Source organism: Trachypithecus francoisi, unplaced genomic scaffold, assembly GCF_009764315.1.
Source record: "Trachypithecus francoisi isolate TF-2019V2 unplaced genomic scaffold, Tfra_2.0 Lachesis_group7, whole genome shotgun sequence".
Lineage (NCBI taxonomy): Eukaryota > Metazoa > Chordata > Mammalia > Primates > Cercopithecidae > Trachypithecus > Trachypithecus francoisi.
In genome coordinates this window covers 14,188,114-14,209,802 of record NW_022681472.1, presented here as the reverse complement: position 1 = coordinate 14,209,802, position 21,689 = coordinate 14,188,114, and the positions used below count along the sequence as shown (strand labels likewise).

The following is a 21,689-nucleotide window of genomic DNA, read 5'->3' as shown; positions in this document are numbered from 1 at the left end:
TTTGTGTAAGATGGTCATTGCTGACTTTCAGCATTGGTTGGGGAAGAGGGAGCTCGCATGGTCATGCTGCTGTTCAAGTTCCAATCCCTGAACCGGGATGAGTACATGTCACTATAAAATGTGATGAAGAAGATGACAGCACCTTTGAAAATCTTACCTGGCCTCCCTCAGCATTCTAGACTAAAACCTAACCTCATTGGACTTCTAAGGACATGTGATTCACTCCCTGGCAGCCTCTATTTTTTTTTTTTTTTTTTTAAAGTAGTGCTGTTGTCTCCTGGGCATCTGGGGATCATGATGGAAAGGACCAAGTGATCTTTGTTCCCAAGAGGGTTGGAGAATGAATGATCTGTAAATTCTAGGCCTCACTGTGTCTTGAGGGAAAAAAATAAACCCAAGTTAGAAAAGGACCCTGGAATAAGTGGACATGAGCACCAGGTCCCCTATATCACCCAGGGATGGCCTTCACATAAGCCTTCTCTGACAATTCAGCCCCTGATCTCATCACTCATATACTTTCTTGTGGTCTAATCAGGACTTCTCTGTTGGCCAGGCATGGGCATCAGAACTGCTGCTGTGACTTCCTTCACATGCCCCAGCAGTTGCCCAAAGGGCCCTGATGTCCTGCCTGCCATGGGGGTTAGGCTCCACAGCTTCTGACAGCCAGGGGGTCACAAACTCTCCTTTATGAATCCTCTGAAATCTGTGTGTCACTAAAGGATAGTAGGTGCCAGGCACTTCAGGGGATCAAAGCAGCAGTCAGAGAGGAATTATGTTGGTCAGTTTTGCATTGTTATAAAGGAATACCTGAGACTGGGTAATTTACAAAAAAAGATGTTTAGGTGGCTCACAGTTCTGCAGGCTGTACAAGCATTGCACCAGCATCTGCTCAGCTTCTGGTGAGGCTTCAGGAAACTTTACTGGTGGTGGAAGGTGAAGGGGGAGCAGGTGTGTCACATGGTGAGAGAAGGAGCAAGAGAGATGAGAGGAGGCACCAGGCTCTTTTTAACAATTGGATCTGTGTGAACACGCAAGAACTCACTCGTTACTTGGTGAGGAGGGCACCAAGCCATTCATGAATGGCATGACCAAACACCTGCCATCCGGCCCTACCTCCAACACTGAGGATTAATTTCAACATGAGATTTGGAGGGGACAGGCATTCAAACTATATCAGGGATATAGACTGCTCTGCCCAGCCTTCCTGAAGCTGCTCAAGCCTCTACTCGCCTAACAGGATATTTTTGGCTTCCGGATATTCTGTGAGATTGTTACATACCATGTAGGTAACTGGCCTGTGCAACGTCTTGACAATAAAAGATATTTACTCAAACCCGGGAATGACAGTGTATATTCACAAACTTCGTGCCTTTAAAGAGTCATTTTAGCATTCATTTATTCATGCACCTACGCATTCACTTAGTGATTCATTTATTTATTCATTCAACAAATATTGAACACTAATTCCAAGTAGGCAGCTTAATGGGGAAGAGGGAAAATATTGAATCATATTCTATTGTATCACATCCCCCAAAACTGCAAATTGTCTAAATTATAAAACTATTGTTAAGTTAAATGTATGTTTATTAAGTTTCTAAAAATCAAAATAAAGCTCTCATGTCATAGAAACCAATGTTGAAGAATTAGCAAATTCATTTCCACATTAAAAAAAATAAGTAATTAGCCTGGCATTGAACTTGTTGTAAGTTCTGGGACATTTTGGCATTTATGCAATTACCACTATACTTTTATATGGCATCAATTACACTGTAATAGGCTCATGGCAAATAAGTATATCATGACTTCTAATATAAAGAACAGAAACTACTAAGTAACCTTAGTAGTTAAAATTCTTGATCCACATAACTACCTATTACCAGTTAAGTTGTAGAATCTGTGGTTTTGGTATATAATTGTCTGAATTAAATACATTAATGTGTAATTACATGAAAAGAAGCCATGTAGCTTAATTCAATTACAATACAATTGTTATCACTGAATGTAAAGTGATACCAATTAAACCTTCTTTTAAGCACCACAAATTAAGATTTAACTACTGAAGAAGCTCTAGAATGTAAAGTGATGGTCTACTATAGGTGGAATTTTCCCTTAGTATTTTCAGAGATTTAATGGCATTCCTAAAATTAAAAACATCTTTCTCCTTTATTGCTGGCATTAGTTGTACCTTATTCAGGAGAGTTTCTTTCTCTCTTTTTTTTTTTTTTTGAGACAGAGTCTTGCTCTGTCACCCCAGGCTGCAGTGCCGTGGCACGCTCTCAGCTTACCACAACCTCCACCTCCTGGGTTCAAGCAATTCTCCTGCCTCAGCCTCCCGAGTATCTGGGACTACAGGCATGCACCACCACACCTGTCTAATTTTTGTATTTTTAATAGAGATGGGGTTTCACCATGTTGACCAGGCTGGTCTCAAACTCCTGACCTCAAGTGATCTGCCCACCTCAGTCTCCCAAAGTGCTAGGATTAATAGGCATGAGCCACCGCACCCTGCAAGGAGAGTTTCAAACAGGCACTAATTAACATCTTAAAAGATATCAACAATTCAGCATTTGCATGTTGACAGACAAATTATGAAATCTATATTCATATAGAGTAAATATTTAATTTCAGTGGGTGGGCAACGGGGTGGAATTTGGAAAAGGCAAGGCCTGATATTAATGCTAATACTATTACTTAAATTATGAAATTTTATTTATCAAAAACAGTTGAGTGTTGGCAATTTTGTATCATTCAACCTAATAAGATAGTAGCAATTAAACTACTTTATAAATAGCATAGCAATAAAAATGCCACCTTTATGATATATTTATCCCTCATGTGTATTGAGTTGATCTTTTCCAAGCTGAGTGAACTTGGACAAGTTATTTAATTTCTGAGCCTCAATTTTTATCTTCAGGAAACTGGGGGTAATAATAGCTACACAATGGATTACTGTAATGATTAAAAGGAGGCAACATAGTCAAAGACCTTGGAACAGTGCTTTAATATGAAATAGTCATCTCTCCCACCTCCCCATTAGGCATCTTTTATGCTTATATGCATACTTGTACAAGGAACCAATGGCTTAGATCTGTTAAGAGTCTAAAACATATCAGATGAGTGAGAATTTCATCAAACTTATAATTTTGACACAGCACATACATATTTTTCACATGAGATACATATTGTTAACAGGAGAATCTGATAATACGTGATTGAACTTTTAGAGCTGATTTTTTTTTAGCAGAACTTTAGATATTTAAGAAAAATTTTCTGCATAAGAGTCAAATTTTCCTTTCATACACCAGCTGTTTCTAACTTACATGTGCTGCTCTATGACCAGGTCTAAATTCCAGATGTTCCAAGTAGCTCTTCATTTAATCTTGTCTTCTGATGGCACCTAAACAAATATATCAAAACTTGTACAACGTTTAGAAAGTGGAACTTGAAGATTTTCTTTCTGTTAGACAAATAGATGCCATCTGGAAAAAATAACCCCAGGCACTTGGACACAGGAGCATGACGCTCGTTGGCTGGACACCCAATGAATACCTTACACTACTTTCTTTGGCTCCCACCCTTGCCTGCTCATTTCAAATCTTGAACACTTGAGCAGGCGCTGGGCTGTTAGACAAGGGAATCCTTGTTCCCCATACACCCAAACACTATGAAGGCTCGCTCTTAATTTGAAAGATAAGCTTGCAAGGATTATCTGGACCGAAATGTTTCCTTTCATACTGTGACACCTGTTCTATGAAGGACTGCTATATATCACTGTGTATTTAATATTAATTGGTAACAATGTTTTATTTTTTATTTCTTCCATATATTTTTCAACATTTGCCACATCCCATTTTAAACAGGCATGTCCTCATATAATCTTTCCTTCCTGCTCCCCTCCCTCCATTTCTATTTTATCTAATGCTAGTTTGTAAAAGAAAAAAAAAAAAAACCCATATATGTAACTGCTATTTATTTTACTGACTTTTATTCCAGAATTAGTATTATAATAATATTAGTACTATTTTGCTTTTCAAAATGGACAGAACTGAATTTAAATAATTGCAATATTATTTGTCAGCTCTTAGGGGGAAATCAAGTAAATCTTATTGGAAATCATAAAAGTAATCTTCACTTTGATTTTGATTATAAAATCTTTATGACAAAAATAGCTCTTAATGGCCTTTTTTTCATATATCAAACTTTCAGCGAAACTACACTTTTATGCAGCATGCTTAAGTCGCTTCTTTTCTAAGACATTTTCTTTTGTCAATTGTGAGCAGGTAGCCTTTCAAAACCCAAAAGCAATTGCCCAGAACTTCTGGAATTCATTTTTATTACATCCCATGATCTGAGCAGTAGGGAGCCCTGTGAAACATGTTTGATCAAACATTAATTTTATAAATTGCCTTCCTTCCCTACAATTCCCATGAAAAAGGTATTCAGCTAGATTAAAACTCTGGAAAATTTTAATGGGAACTTTGAAATCTGTTTGAGTTCAGCTTTTTGGAAAAATAAAACCACCTAATGGAAGTAGTCTTTATACCAGAAGTGGATCTGCCTTTGAGGCAATTTTCTTTCATGCATAATGATGAAATGGCAGCAGGATAATCTGAAAGTTTGAAACGTCTTTGACAAATCCATACGCTGCTTATAATAATATCTAAAGGGTCAAGTGTGTTTGATATGATGATGAAGAGCAAGAAGATGATAATTTGCAACAATGTCATCTTGTCTTTCACAGTCCTACCCTGGTCCAAGCCTGGAAAGTGAAGACTTCAACATTCCACCAATTACTCCTCCTTCCCTCCCAGACCACTCGCTGGTGCACCTGAATGAAGTTGAGTCTGGTTACCATTCTCTGTGTCACCCCATGAACCATAATGGCCTGCTACCATTTCATCCACAAAACATGGACCTCCCTGAAATCACTGTCTCCAATATGCTGGGCCAGGACGGAACACTGCTTTCTAACTCCATTTCTGTGGTAAGAATCTGCTTACCTGTTTGTGGTGGGGGCTGAGGGATACCGTAAGCACATGGACCAAGTTCATGCGAAGGCCTGGCGTTGTGATGATAGCATTCTGAAACTGTTTCTAGCTATGGAGACAGTTCTTTAGAAATCATACACATTTCTAAAGCAATATTCTGTTTTATATTTAAGTCAAGGCAAAATCAATTAATTACTTGTGCAGTCACTCATATTTATGACCCAAAGTTCTAAATACTGTTTGACACTGTATGTGTTGTCATAGAGTCAAACCAGCTTACCAGCTTTCAGAGAAAAAGTCACCTTGAAAGATGCCAGTGGTGGATTCCTCCCCGTAAGGGAGATCCCCACATCTTCTCAACTGGAGCTGCTGCTAACCTTGATTTTCCTTCCTATTTTCGGCTCTCAAGTTCCACAAATGTATACCATAGGAAAGTAAGAAAACAATTTTCAGTTTTATTTTGGAGGTATAATTCTGATGAAAAAAAAGTATCTCCATTAAAGTGTTTCAGTCTACTGGACCTGTTGTCTAACAATTTATAATGACAGCACTATGAATTCCCCTTAATTTTTCAAATTTAATAGGAATGTGTATCAACCAGCAAACTAGCAAAAAATCAAATTCTCAGGCTCTACCCAGGGGCTCCAGGGGATTGTATTTTTTACAAGCATCCCACACTTGAGAAACACTGGTTTATTATAAAATATTTTCTTCTGATTTTTATGTCTTTTGAAACTTAGTAATTTCTCTGTCTATACCCCAATAGTGGAAAAAAAAAATCAGTAGTATATGGCCAAGGAGAGAGCTTTAGACCATGTCATAAAACCCTCCTCCCAGGTTAACAGCGACTTTTAATTAGCACTTTTTGGTTTTCCTTATTCAGTCACTTAACATTTCAACTAACTCTCTTGTCATTTTCATAAGTCACTGAACAGTACTGTCATTTTCACAATGAATAAATTGATTAACTTGCCAATATTATGTTGTTTCTGATTAAAAAAACACATTTCATATTATCACTTATCTAAATCATTGGGGGATATATCTCTAACTTGAGTGATTTTACAGGAAGAATTTTCTGTTATGAACATAAAGGTGGAATAAAAGTAGAGTCAAGGCTGGGTGCGGTGGCTCAAGCCTGTAATCCCAGCACTTTGGGAGGCCGAGACGGGTGGATCACAAGGTCTGGAAATCGAGACCCTCCTGGCTAACCCGGTGAAACCCCTTCTCTACTAAAAAAAAAAATACAAAACACTAGCCGGGCGGGATGGCGGGCGCCTATAGTCCCAGCTACTAGGAAGGCTGAGGCAGGAGAATGGTGTGAACCCTAAAGGCGGAGCTTGCAGTGAGCTGAGATCCGGCCACTGCACTCCAGTTTGGGCGACAGAGCGAGACTCCGTCTCAAAAAAAAAAAAAAAAAAAAAGTAGAGTCAAAAGAAACTCCAAAGTAGTTTCTTTAGAGAATGAAACCCAGAGCCTACTGCCTAATACACAATGGTGTCTAGAATTTTTCTAAAATCTGGCAGCCATCTGGGCAGCCAAGAGGGGAGAACTCATTGGCAACACCGTCACTCAGGTTTTTAGATTATATTCCGCTTGTATAGATTTAGCTTATGAGTATTAAGTATGACTCCATAAATAGAAAATGGATTTTTTTTAACATGCTAAATGTGTAAAGCTGAAAAATGTATTTCAGTGTAGTCACCTTGAAAAATCACCTGCCTGCTTCTCTTTGGGACTAAACCTTCAGACCCGATTCATGAGCCAAAGAAGGCATTCAGGTCATGCCTCTGTAGGGACCCCTGTTCCCTAGAAAGGAGAAGAAGGGGGCGGTCAGTATACATGGAAAATGCCAGTTTTGTTCTCTAGGCTTGTTCCCCATGGTGGGAATGAGATTGGGGCCATAGGAAGGATAATGAGATATTCAGTTATACAGTTCAAGCCTTTTTCCTTTATAAAATTTACCTCCTTTCTAGTAACAAATTTACCCTCCTTAGCATTTCTACATCCATCTCAATACATCTTTAAGAGACCTCACACTTAAAGAAATGCTTATGCAGTGTCAGTAACTGTGGCTCAGAGATTTTTTCCAGATTTGCTGCCCGTGACAGTTATGCCATCCTCAAATGGCACATTTGGGACTGGGCTCAGTCACAGCCACAAGATAGGCCATTTCAGCTCTGTTCCCACTGTCCCTTCCTCTTTCCCTATCGGGAGCTTCTTTCTGTTCATAAAATTTCCTTCTTCTGTCTGCCCACCAACCCACTGTCAAAAACTAGACTTTGATAATTTTGCCTCAACATGATGTTTCCCTAGGAACTTTCAACGTTTTGCAGGGTAGAGGGGAAACAAATCCCCTATTTGGCCTAAGCTAAAGGAATGAAGCTCTGATTTGCCATTCTAGTTCTTGAAGGTGAACCTGTTCAGGATATTCATAGGGTGGCAAGTCTTTCCAATACCCCTCAAGCTACATTCTGGAGCTGCACGTCTCCTGTGCCTCCTCACAGCACTGGTCCTAGCCTTTAATGCTGCAAGCAAAAAGCGACTCCAGCAAATACCCATGTTGGTGAGACTGTGGGTAAGGTTCAGCACTTCCCAGTGGAATGTGATGTGATGATGGAGCTCTTCTATGATCTGTGCTGTCCAACAGCAGTAGTCACTGGCTATTAAATGCAGCTGGTAGGACTGAGGGACCAATTTTTCATTTTATTTTATTTTAATTACATTTAAGTAGCCACATTCACCTAGCAGCTACCGTGTTAGACAGTATAAGTCTAGTTAATGATGTTGACTGTAGCATTAAGTCTATATTAAGCCCATTTATTCCAAGCCAGCATGGTCTCAGAGAAAGAAGATTTGGAGATTACATTTATTGTTTCTGTTTCTCAAGGCTTAGGGATCTCTGGCTGGATTCCAGAAGCCAGAGTCTGATACACTATAAAGTTGCAGTAGAAATCTAATAAAGTTGGAAGAATCAGGAGCTATCTTTTGTCTACTAATTCCTATGAGAAACAAAGAGCCTCTTCAGTTCTTGTTTTGAGCTCTCATGTGACTAGAATGCCATTCCTCAGTGTATACATTTTGAATGCTTACCACGGTCTCAGTGTTTGAAAAGGCTCAAATGATTGATAAGACCTAGCTACTGTTCTTCTGGACGGTGAAAACGTAAATAGTTATGAAACAATTAGAAACATGGGGCAATTAGAGACCAAGAGAAGTGCCCAACTCAGATGTACTGGCCATGAACTCAGTAGGAACTCTTAGTTGAAAGAGATGACTGTACTCTGGTTTGGGTATAAAACTTAGTAGAAAAGGTAGGACAACAGTCACAGCTTGAAGGTGGGCTTTGATTTGGATAAACCAAGAAGAAAGAAAAGGCATGTTGGAGAGTGTTCAAAAATCAGATTGGGTATTTTGAAATGGGAGATTTGACGAAAACCTTCAAAAAGTAAAGAACTTGGCCATGTTAGGGCAGATTATAAGCAGTCGCTGATGGTTTTTACTCAAGGGTAAAAGTACTATGAAAGCAATGTTGTAGGAAAATCCTTCTGGCAATAGGACCCTGTGTCGATAGCAGCGGTAAGAGACAGGGGTTATGGAAAGCCCCTTGGGCCTGTTATCCCGATGTAGGTAAGAGGTGCCGAGGAACTATAGCAGTGTGGTGTGCCATTAAGCCATTTTTGCATCCACAAATATGTATGGATCTAAAGATGAACAACATTTTGTCTTTTCATATTTTACATTTTAAAAGCATGAAGGGATTATTTTCTTTGAAAGAAACTTTGAATATTAAATTTGCTCATCACGCTTCCTTGTAAAAACGTACTAAAACTCTTTGCTAGCAGGTTTTCTCATGGCTAATATTATCACAAAATTTAACAGCCGAGCTATGGGCTGGTTTGCCAATCGTTGAAATATGTTTATGTGTAGGGACAGTTTATGTCATCAGTGCCCATTAGACAGGAATGTAGTGTCTACAGATATGAGAGCGTAACTATTGCCCACCTAGAAATGACAGTGGCCCTTCCAAGATTTTCTTTCCAGGTCACCTACAATATGAGAACAACTAATAAAAGCTAACAGTTGTAGATTCTAAATATTGATTTTGCTGTGAATTTAAAAATCCTATGAGTAGAAGCCATCCTGGGAAAATGTATGTATAGGATCAACTTTCTCTAATTATATTTTCTAAAAGCTCTTGAATGTGATCAAAGCTGAGCCTTTTGCTGTTAGTATTGTGATTGTATCTTTGTGTTAGTATTTTCAAATGGTGACATTTTACTATTCGAATGGATCAAGGAAGTGAAAAATACTTAAGTTCTTGTATATTATTTATTATATATATTTAGATATCGCATAGATTTTAGATGTTATTGTGATGTTTTATATATGCATTATGAGATACGAGATATTACTTATATATCAATTATTATAATGTATGTCATTTGCTGAAATTTTGTTTTTAGATATATTTTCTTGTATCTGCCTCTGTTTCTTATGTCCACTGGCAACATAAGTGATACAGTTTCACCATTTATAAGCATTTCCTACAAATGCCTAATATAGTAGACATCAACAATTTAGTCTGTAATTAAAAATCAGTATCTGAATAAGGGACTAGTATCCCAACTTTACAAATGAAAAATGAAAGTTCAAAGTGGTTAAGTGACTTAATGGCTTAGCCAGTAAATACTCCAGCTTCCTTATCAGGAAAGTGGGGATGATATTACTAGGCCTTCCCTCACGGGGTTCAGGAAATATTTAAGATTACCCAGACCAGTAGCTGGCACATAGGAAGCATTATATAAGTGCTGGTTAAATAAAATTAGAAAAGCAAGCCTGTACAACTCTTTTGGAGAAGTTAAAATGCATAGGAAGGAAGACTTTCCAAAAGAGTTATTTATACTTTCACCCTGAATCTTCACATCTCAAAAAAGACTGCAATAAGCCTACTATTAACCAAAGGAATATTTACCTTTTACTGGGTGTCTTTATTTTTATTTTTATTTTTTTTTTGAGACGGAGTCTTGCTCTGTCGCCCAGGCTGGAGTGCAGTGGCCAGATCTCAGCTCACTGCAAGCTCCGCCTCCCAGGTTTAGGCCATTCTCCTGCCTCAGCCTCCCGAGTAGCTGGGACTACAGGCGCCCGCCACCTCGCCCGGCTAGTTTTTTGTATTTTTTAGTAGAGACGGGGTTTCACCATGTTAGCCAGGATGGTCTCGATCTCCTGACCTCGTGATCCGCCCGTCTCAGCTTCCCAAAGTGCTGGGATTACAGGCTTGAGCCACCGCGCCCGGCCTGGGTGTCTTTATTTATCATTGTGATTCAAATTGATGTCTTTGGGCCAGAGAGCCTCGATTCAAATCCTGATGCTTCTGCGTACCAACTGTGTGACCGTGAGTAACTTTTTGTGCCTCAGTTTCACCTGTTTAATCTCATCATGTTGTAAGTATTAAAGTAGCTATTATCTGTAATGTCTGGCTAGAGAGATTCAATAGGAACCTCTTTCTGATAAAAAGGTATCCAAGATAGATATCTGTATTGCCTTCTGGAATTTATTGTAGACATATTGGGGTGCAGCATACATAGGGTGAAAGTTTTTCCCAAATTTCCCACCACTTTTTTGCATTTTCTTGTCTGTGCATTTTATTGTTAGTAGGGATTCCTGCAACTAGTTAAATTTCTGGCACTTTGAAAAAGATTCTGTTTTCCTAAAGTCCCTCTTTTCTAAGACAGGCTATAAAACAGGGTAGAATTTCTGTAAGTATGTAACTGTCAAATAAGTGCCAATTAGTTCTGATTCTCTAGGTCCAAGTTAAATAGTCATTCATGACCCAATATGCAAGAGTTCCATTTTTCTCAACATTCCTCTGAGTTATTTTGATAGTGAGTAATTGATTTGTGTGCACTTCTCAGAGAGTGGAGTCTGGTTAGAAAAGCATTGAAATGAGAGCCATGGATAAGCTTGTCAATCATGGGCAAGTCACTGAACCCTCTTACCAGCAGCATTAGAGTAGATCTATACAAGACTGGGTCTACACTGAGCTTGTTGGGAGTGGGGTTGGGGATGGGGCACAGGAGTTAGCCGGAGCAGTATTGCTTTTATTTTTATTTGCATTTCTTATAAAAGTTCCCTTGAACAAATGTTCTGCCCCCAAGAAGATGGAAAGCCCAAGACTAGTTGATCTCCGTGATCCTTTTCAGGACTAGCATTTTCCTATAATTTGTTCTCTGTCAACCACACAACTTTGATCTAGACTTTGAGACTCACTGGGTTTGTCATGTTAGTTACTTAGTAATTTTTCTTGCCATTGCTTTGGCTGTCTCAGTGTTTTAATTGCGGCCCCCCACCCCCCTTCAAAGTTTCATCAATTGTAAGAACCTACTGGATAGATAATTTCTTTTGACTGGAAAATGTAATCCTGCCATTAAAAAAAAAAAAAAAGTGATGTTGCTTTGTGTGGATGGATAGTGTGTTCATGTTGTTCAAAGGAGACTACAGAACTATTTTAGCAGAAAGGTAGAATAAGAAAATGCCCATATTAAGTATTCATGGCTGAAGAAAAATCCTTTGATTTCTCCAAACTGAAATCAAGAGCCTCTCTTCTGTTTCTCCCTATTTTGGTACATTCACCGCTGGGCTTAATCATGGATTGGTGAACGGGAAAATGCAACCTTGTATAAAGTCATCCCAGACTCTCAGCCTGGCCTATATGTGGTGATTGCTTGTTCTTTGTGCAGTCAACAGAAGCTCTTTTATACAAAGAAAAACCGTGCAAAGTTTTAGAATGGCCTCGAAGAAAGGATTCATTTAGAACCTGGGCTTTTTGTAGAGTGTGCTTCCTAATGACACATTATAGAAAATTTACAATGAGGAAGGCAACAAAGGCGATTTCAATTTCTTTGAATGTGTCAAATTTCCAGTTCTGGAGTTTGAAATGGAAAAAAGATGTTAAAAGGCAATAAAACTGGGGGGTTTATTTCCCAAATGCCTTCTTTTTCCAGCAAACAAAAGCAAGCATAATGTATATACTCAGATTTATTGTCATTTTTAGCATTCAGTCATGGTACACTTTGCATTCAAAGGCCACTGTACAACTGTTTTGACAACCATCACGTTCATAGGTGCTATACAGGACTCATGCAACTGAAGCAGAAGTGTTCCTTCAGGCCTATAGGGAGTGCCGCACATCAAGGAATTCAGATGTATTAGAGCAGCATGAATTTCCAATATGTTGCCATTATGGAAAAGACCACTGGCATATTGAATAATGCAGCTTTCAAAGCCAAGCAGAAAATGTGATTACAGACAATTTGATTGCTGTTTTTAAAATAAATATTTTCTAAATCTTGAGGTATTTTATTTCATATAATGCATAAAGTATGTAACCATGGACTAGAGCTAGGCATCTTTCAGAACACGGAGGAGCTTATGATGTCAGCCCATTTAATGATGGAATAATAGAAGTGTTTGTTTAAAATGGAGTGGATGTCACAGCCACTTGTTCCTTTCTTTAAACAGAAAGGAAAATAAGCCATAAAAAATAATTTTGCCACTTTGACAGAAGAAAAATGATGAAGAACAATTATTTAGTGTTATGCCACAGTTCATCAGATGTTTAGCAATTACAACCTGGTTTTTTTTTTCCCACAAATTATCCTTTTTTGAATATTGCAGAACACAAGAACAATGCATTAAACCACTTTAATGGGCTGGTTTTTTTGTTCTTAGTTTTGACCAAATACAGTAAATATGTGGGTTGGTTGTATTTTTTCTTTTTGGACAAATGCTTAATAAGGTCAAAAATAGGTGTTATTTGTGGTTAGTTGTTAAGATCTACTTAAGACCTTTGTTTGTGCAAAACAGACTACTTTGAATGTGGTATTAATATAGTTCAGTGGACTCAGTATGTTAATGATTTGGGGCTATCTTTTATTGCTATAATAAAATATTATTCCAAACTAGAGTTCTTCTTAATAGTATTCAGGAAAGGAGCCAATTTAAAAATAACACTTTTTCTTTTCTAAGCCAAGTAATTAGACTCAAGATGCACTTGGTATATAGAAGTTCTTGTACTTTTTCTTTAACCCTAGAGTTCATACAAATGTGTGCCTCACCCATGTATGAAAGAAGTAAAAAAGGTATAACATCAGTTATATAATATGCTGTAAGCAAACTCTGGGACCTACTTAATCCAGTCTCTTAAGTCTAGGCAGGAGTAAACCTAAACCATTTCAGATATGTGGTTTTCTAGGAGCCAAGATTCCACAACTTTACTTGGTAGCCTGTTTGTGTTTAATTAACCTTGTAACATTAAGTTAAATTGTATTAAGATATTTAGATTCCTTCCAGGAATTTCTTTATTAAAGTTAAACCAAAATCTCTTACTTACAAAATAGGCAATTTTAGCCTATTTTGTCTGCCTCAGCCATCTGAATGCTTGGAGAACACTTGATTTCAAATATTTGACATTTATTAAGTCAATCCTGCAGTTGTGGTTTACCTGGCCCAAATAAGCCCAATTCCTTTCACCTTTCCTCAAAGGTCATTATTTTTCAATTTTTAAATCAAACTCGCTCTTTTTTTTTTTTTTGACATTTGTAATCTTAAGGAATGTTGACCACAATGGATGGCAGAGCTCTAGAACCTGAGATTGCAGATTAATTTCTGATTTTTTCGAATTGTTCTCTGCCTCTACATGGATGTTTTATGATAGGGTCCTTAATAGCATCATTGATTGCTGATATGTTTAATTGCTGATTCCTTGATCCCTCCTACAGTGTGTGACTCTTGCTGTGTTGGTTTCTAGCCAACAGTTTCCCATCTTGTATTTATGCAGCTCATTTCATGTCCCAAAGGCAAACATCTGAAAAGGCCATTGTGGTGTTGCTCTTCAAGGCGTCTTTTTTTCCTGCCTGGGTATCCATTATTTAGCAAACAGAGATGAATAAAATAATTTAGTGTAGTTTATATGTGAATAATTGTTTTTGGACAAAGGGGTTCTAAGTACATCCATAAGTAAGAATTTCCAGATCCTAGCCATGAGCTTTCAGTCATTAGTTATAACTTCAAAATTGTTAGTAGAATGTTTCCTAATGTGTGGAGGGGGCAGTTTGGGGAAAGCAGCACAGAACCTGGATAAAGAAGACACAGGACTGGAAAGAAGGAATAAACAATAAATGAAAACAGCCCTGTTCTGGATAGCAGTTACATACCTGGAGGATCTGTCCAGGCATGTGTGCGGGTATGGATGGGGCTTCTTGCTTCCTCCAGTGCTTCTGGAACTGAGCTCTATGCTCCTCATTTCAGGTCCAGCAAGTGTGCTGTCCTCACTCTCCTACCTTGAATAATTATGCTGGTGCTTCATGTATCAAGGATTGCTTTCTCTTTCCTTCCTTCACCATTTAGCATTAACACTCAGCATTAACTCCACTCCTCACGGAGAAAACCGTTTTTCTGGTTCTCTCTCTACCTCATAAGCTCATTACAGGAAAGAGGACCTAGAAACCCTGAGAGCTTACTTGGTTTCATTGCCTAGACCTCCATGCAGAAATTACTGATAACAGTGCTCTCTATAAGTGTACAACCCATAGTAGGAGATCAATATCTGTTTCTGGTTGAATGAATCTATTTGTTCGCACTTAAAGTTATCTCCAGCCATAATATTTTCCCCTGACAGGTACAAGATTATCATTGCTTTTTGGGCTGACACTTCTAAGCAGTTGTTTAGTCTTCTAAAATGATACAAGTATTCTAGTTTTATAGAAAGTATAATGTGATTTATCATGGGGTCTGAAATGCTATAATGCTTTCAATATACCTAAATGAATTTGAGCCCTAAACATAGATTTAACTTTACAGTCTTAATATTTAATCAACTTACCACTGATCATTTCTAACCTATTCCACTATTAAATTAATATATTTGACAATTAATTATAATGTGTAGTTGATCCTGCTTTTAGATGAATCCATTTATTTTCTGAGTATAGCTGTTTTTATAGAGAAAAACTATCAGTAAAATTACAAGACTTCTAAAGGAATATATTTGTGCCTACTCTTCCAAAGTCTTGGGGCAGAAGTAGTAGTAGTGTGAAAAATTAATGTCTATTAAACATTTGCCCATATGACTCATGTTACTTTTTTATTTACTGATTACATCTCAGCTTGCCACATCTTTGACTTGCTTTTTGCTTGCTTTATGCAAGTAGATTATTGACATTGAAATGTTGCATTATAGACTCATTTTGTCATGAAATCATGGGAGAATGCATCTAAAATGTTTTTCAGGAGAACAATGAGCCAGTCTCATTTCAAGACACCACTTTCTTCATTATTCATTAACTATTATTATCTAGAGCATATGGGATTGCTTTAAGAGCAGGTTTTGGTTTTAGATATTTTTTCCATTTTAGTTTTTTTCTAGTTTGAAAGTTGCAAGATCTCTTACGTGGACAAGCATTACCTACAGAAACATAATATTATTTGTGTTTTTATATTGGCCATTTATATACTTCTTTCTACCAGCAGCAATACACACTGCATAGAAGAAAAGATGTGAAGTCTTGGAGGGTTTTTGACCATTTGTTACAGTCATTAAAATACTAGATTTGACTTTCCTTTTTTAAATAATTTAAAATATCACAAATACCAAAATCATCCAGAGAACATGTCTTTTTTTCTTACACCTAATAAATATATTTAACATTTTGATAAATATATAATCACAAAATTGATAGTCAAATTCTCTTAATTTAATGGACTGTACAGATTCCCCAGAGAAATAGAAGTACTCTTCGACAGAGAGAGGATTAAACTTCTTTTTGTAATTCAGGGTAACATTTTTATTTTTGATAGGCAAGAAACCCTCTCAAAATGTGTTACATTTGAAAAGCATTATTTTTCAACCTTTAGGGAGTTTTGTTTTCTTTAATCATGATCTTGATAATCTTTAGTAAAAATATGCTCCAACCCTGAAAACATATCATGCTATTAAATGCTTTACATTTTTATATCTATTGTATATGTAATCACATTCTGTATTAACCAGTAGATGTAACTAATGGTTTACCAAATGGAAATAGGATCATAATTCATACAATATGAAACTTGCAAAAGCTATGGATGAAAGATAACTCTCTCTGCAGTTCTCAAGATAGTGGATTCATAAAGTTTATTGATGAAAACACTATTATTAAGGCTATCAAGAGACAAAGAAAATTATTAGCATCTTGAAGTATTTTTTTCTATTGTGATGTGTGTGTATATAGTATGTATGTATATAGTATATGTATATGTGTGTATAGTATATATGTATATGTGTGTATATAGTATATGTATATAGTATACATATATGTGTACTATATACATATATACTATATACACACATATACATATGTACAGTATATGTACTATATACATATATACTATATAGTACATATGTGTATATAGTATATATAGTATATATATGTGTATATATATATAGTGCTTGAAAAGTTAACAGGAAAAGGAAAATAGGCTATGATCACATAACTATTATTCAGATAGAATAAAAGTATATATGTATGTATGTATGTGTGTATGTATCTTTCTTTCTGTCTCTCTACGCATTCATGTGTTGATTAGGTTTGTGTGTCCTGGAACTCTGATCCCATTGTCTTTAGTATTAAAAGGTAGCTGCACCAAGGTGAAGCCATGGCTGAAAATATCAGTGGCCATTTTCCCACTGGACAGATGCAGAGTGGGACCTCTAGTTAATAGCTACTGTCACATAGATTTTTTCTTGTGTGTGGTTGTTTTCTCTTTCCCCAAAGCAGCCTCGTTCCTGATTTCCGTAGCACGCAGGCTGGCCTGTATTTCCCAGCTAATAGCAGATGCTCTGCCTTCAGATCTGCAGGTGGTATGTATAGTGAACGATAGAACCCAGGAACTGATCGTTCACTTGGGTTACGTATATGAAATTTGACAAAAGTGTGAGACCATGAAAGATCAAATTTTCAAGTATGGAACCCTTCTTAACTTGTCCAGGGAGCGCTGTAGTCACTCACAGAAACCTACTGATAGCATTGGGGTCTTGAGAAGCCATATGAGTGGTGGGTACACCTGTGAGTCTGAGTGAGGCTTGCCTGCACTTGAACCCTGGCAGGCCCCTCACTATCCACTTGTGACTATGGGGAAGTAATTCTACCTGTCTGTGTCTCAGTTTTCCCGCTGGTGGTGAGGCTTGATCCGGTCTGTGCATCTGAAGCCCTCCGAGCAGTATTGGGCACACAGTGAGCTTCATGTCAGCTACTGTGTTATTCGCCTCCTCAGAACCCCCATAGCTTGTGATCTGGGTTTTTCTTATACTATCTGTCATTCCTCTTCTCATTACTGGTATCAGTGTTCCGTGGGATGTTCTAACAACCAGTATGCTGACATTTATTGGGCTCTGACTCTTGCCAAGTCCTGGGCTAGGTATTTTACACAGTTTTCTTCTTCATCCCTATGATCACGCCAGGAGGTGGGTGGTGTGATTCTCATCTTACCCAGAAGGACCGTGGGACAAAGAGGCAGAGCACAGGGATGGACAGTGGTGAACTAGGCAGGCTGGGGCGCAGATCTCCTCTACATTTCTGGTGAGGCTGGGAGCCGTGCTTTACACTTGGTAGGGGCTTGGTAAATTTGCATTGGAAACCTCAATTGAGCTTTTGTCCTCTCTCTCTCTCTCTCAGTCTCTCTCCTGATGAACTCAGCACCGTGATGATTCAAGCTGACAGTGTAAACCCAGACACCATTCACAGTCCTGCCCTCTTCTTTAAAAAATCAAAATAAACTCACATTATTTTTACATTGCTGAAATAATAAGAGAGAATGAGTAGAGAAAAAGAGAGATCCTATATTTCAGTGAAAGAAGGATGGGCTTGAAATTCTGGCTGGGTGACTTTGACAAATCACTTGATTTCTCTAAGCCTCAGTTTCCTTAGCTATAAAAGAAAAAAAAAAGGTATGACAACAATCATATGTATATCACTATATGGTTGTGGGGATTAAGCTGGATACAGGATTAGCATTTTAGTACCTAAAGGTGTAGGTCCATTCTCAAGTCACTTGTTGAAGACATTAGCTTTCCAACTAATGAAAAATGTCAGCTCTTTGTCAAAAACCCAGTAATTTAAATTATACCAATCTTCTGCAAGGAAGACAGTGTTAGCTCCTCAGGTAGCAACAGGCTGCACAACAGACGAGGGTTCTGCAGCGCTAACTTAAGACCAGGAGTTGGGGTCTCTGCCATTTACCACATTGTCATTACTGGCCAACCTCAAGGTATTCTTTTCTCTCCATCAACAGTATAAAAAATTTAGCTTATAAATGTATGGAGATATTAAATCATTTTATAACTAAAAGGAGAAAAATTTCTAGGCAGTTTGCCAAGAATAATAGATCTAAAATTAGCTAGAAATGTTTACCTCTCTTTATTAAATTCCTATTACATTTTCTAATGTGTTTATATCAGTTTGTCCCCTCTCAAAACTGCATATTCTCTATGTAGTGCCTTCATGAGAGCCAAAGAAATAAACATTGAATTGTAAAGAAACTCAGCCAAGTTTTCTTCATTCCTGTTCAGGAATGATAAATTGACATGGCTGGGATCACAAAAGCATCTTGATAGGCCAAGTCTGGAAGGAGCAGCATACTCATGTCCCCGCATGGGCTCAGGGCCTTCTTGACAAACCCCAGAGTGAGGATCAGAAGGCTGGTCCACAGAGGATCATGAGGCCATTGTGAAACCAGCCTTCTTCCTCTCACCCAGCCTAGGGAATGTCCTAGCCTCTGGGGATAGGGTTGTGGAGATCCCATCATGAGGCCAAAAACTCGCTGGGAAGCCATTCTCTGTGCTGTTCAAAAGTCATGCTTCGATATCTCAGAAGAAGAGCTACAGGATCCAAGCATGTGAGCACTTTGTGAGGTTTTCATGGTAATTCACAATCCAGCTCAGCCCAGGCTCTACAGACTGCATAAAGTCTCCGGAACAGAGTTTAGTCTGGGGTGGATTTACCAGGGTAGCCCAGTGTACCAAGACCCTTGTATGCATACACGGCTGGTCTCCACCGCAAAGGGGAAGGGGCACACATTCAGAATAGTCAGTGCATGGCAAAGTGGCAGCATGGCCTCAGGTCGCATAAAGCTATGGAAACGTAGTCCCTTAAAAATGGTATGACAAAGGGCTGTTTCTCTGAGCATAGTATACATTAAAATATGGAATAAAAATGCAGCTTGTTAAAAACCAGCTGTATTTTATTGGCATAATGGAAAGAATATTGAAATCAGGTGTGTCTGAGGAGAATCCCAAATCTAACATCATCGTGTCCATTGTTCCAATTACCATGCAGTGATTAGAAAGATGGGCTCGTCCTGGGTGCAGGAGCAGGCACAGGGTACTTTAGCTGCCGCCCCATATGTGAAATGGAGAAAGGTGGTTATACTTTCTTCCTCTTGTAGTGTGGATTAAATGAGATAGTCCAAGTAAGGCAGTTGTCACAGATGCCTGTGAATAGCAGGTTATAAGTAGATTCTCCATGTCCTCGGCCTCCTGCTTTATCACAACAGCAGGGGACAGGACCCTGTCCTTGCCTGTGGCCTTCTTTCCTTTTGGCATCTTGGGCCACTGGAGAAGAGCTAACTGCGCGATGAATGCTTAATTCTCTTGAATGTACTATAGTAATTTATTTATTCTCATGTGAGGTTTCGTAAAAGCAATGCAATTTTTATACTGTAACTGACTTGATTTGCAAAGTAATGCTTTTTATCCACATTCAGTTAACATTTTGGCCTTTTTAAATTAAAGAATTCAAATTTTCTGTGGGTTAAAAAACAGGATTACTAAGTGTAGGGCTTGGGTTAAACCCATAAGTTCTCCTCTAACTTGCTATTGAAACTGTGGCGTGAATGGTGAGAGATGCAGGCGGGCCGAGGGTCGGGGCTGTGGCTGCGCACGAGGTGCATCTCCATGTGCCATCTGGGGCTGCTTCTGGAAAGTAGGGAACACGGCAGTGAGGAAGAGGATGAGTCAAACTCCACCCCATGTTCTCTCTCATTGTTCTCTAATGATCATGTGAAAAAAAAAATGAAAAATGTGAAACTATTCCAAAAAACACAGGCCAAGTAAGCCAAAAAGAAATGACTATAATACACATATTCCTGAAGAGGCCAGAGAAAGAGGAAAATAGGAATAAATCTCCCTGGGCAATCTATCAAAATGTTGAGAAAAATACATTACTAATGAGAAAATATCAAACACCTATTGGGAGACAAATGCGCATAACTCTGAATCGTGGATCACAAGAGTTTCCTCAGGCACCTTGATGACAACTTTATGATGCATAAAATAGTAGATTTTCCCCTATTACGGTTTATTGGATAAGCACTTCCATGAACACAGGGCTGCCCTCCACAGGGAGGAAGGAAGGAAGAATCATGCCCGAAGGGCTTTTGGTCTAAGTTATGAAGAAGATGCCATTCAGGCATAAAATGCCTGAGATGAGAAAGTGATTAGGGTTATGTCCATGAGAGAGCAAACAAATGTTTTGACAAGGAATAGACCTGGTTATGGGTTTTTGGCTTTGAGAATCTTTGAGTGAGTGTTTGTGACAATATCCCGCAGATGGTGTCCAGGGATTTCCCTCCCTACTTCTGCTTAGTATGTATGGAGAGAGGGGATGGTGAGAACAACTCTGTATATACTGTACAATTTGAGAATCTCTCCTTCTTACGTCTTCTGCACCTTCACATATCATTGGAAAATTAAGGTGTTTACCTGAATACTAAAAATGCATTTTTACCTAAAATAGCAAGATGTTTGATGCATGAAAGTCTTTGAATATCTGCAACTCATTATTCTGCATATCATTTTTCTATTTGTAAACAGAGCCGAATTACTGTACTACTAGGAGCCTTAACTTTTTGACTGGGTTCTTTATCAGAAGATTCTTTATCAGAAGATTCTTACCTTAGAGCTTCATGGAATATAAAATTTCCAAAATTGATTTGAAAGTTGATTCCCAAACTGAACCCCAGTTCTTCTCTTTGTGTTGCATTCATATGCATTCATGCACACAGAACTTAGAATAGCTAGGCCTTTGGGTGTCTGCTATATGTAGTGGTGTAGCATTCCAACCAACACAGCTGTGAGAGTCAAGCAGGTAACTAGTAATAATTAGGCCTACAACTGGGACTGTCCCAAGGGACCCGGAACCCAGTCCTGGTAAGCTATGTGTGAGACATTATGCTTGGTGATGGTAGGAGTACAAAAATTAATATGGAAATAATTCCTGCCCTCCAGTGTCTAGTAAAACAAATGAGGTATGTATTCAGAAAATCATGCAACAGTTTAAAGCATCACACTCACTATAAGTTATAAAATAACATAAGGAATCAGGAAAAACTACCCAATTAATGGAGGTAGTGTTTGAACAGGATCTTAAAAATGAAAAAAGATTTGATTAATGAATGACAGGGAGAAGTGGGGAGAAGATGTTTTGCAAGTGAGGAAGTTTCACTGAGTGAGTATGATGTGAAACGAACCATTGTCCATCCCAGATGCATGGCCCAAAAACCCGGGATTCATCCTCGGTTCACCTTATTTCTGTCACTCCAGACACCCAGTTATTTTCTTGACCAAACTGAGCAAGTCTCCACAGAAATGCCTCGAAAATACATTTT

At 38.2% G+C, this 21,689-nt stretch overlaps 1 protein-coding gene across 2 annotated transcripts in view; it reads left to right on the top strand.

Annotated features, from left to right (window-relative positions):
• Positions 1 to 21,689, top strand: part of TOX (thymocyte selection associated high mobility group box) — a 313,830-nt gene that overhangs the window by 176,343 nt on the left and 115,798 nt on the right. For both annotated transcript variants that reach the window (XM_033203282.1, XM_033203283.1), the window contains exon 3: positions 4,742 to 4,984. In XM_033203282.1, coding sequence (XP_033059173.1) covers positions 4,742 to 4,984 — 243 coding nt within the window. The remainder of the gene's footprint in view (positions 1 to 4,741; positions 4,985 to 21,689) is intronic.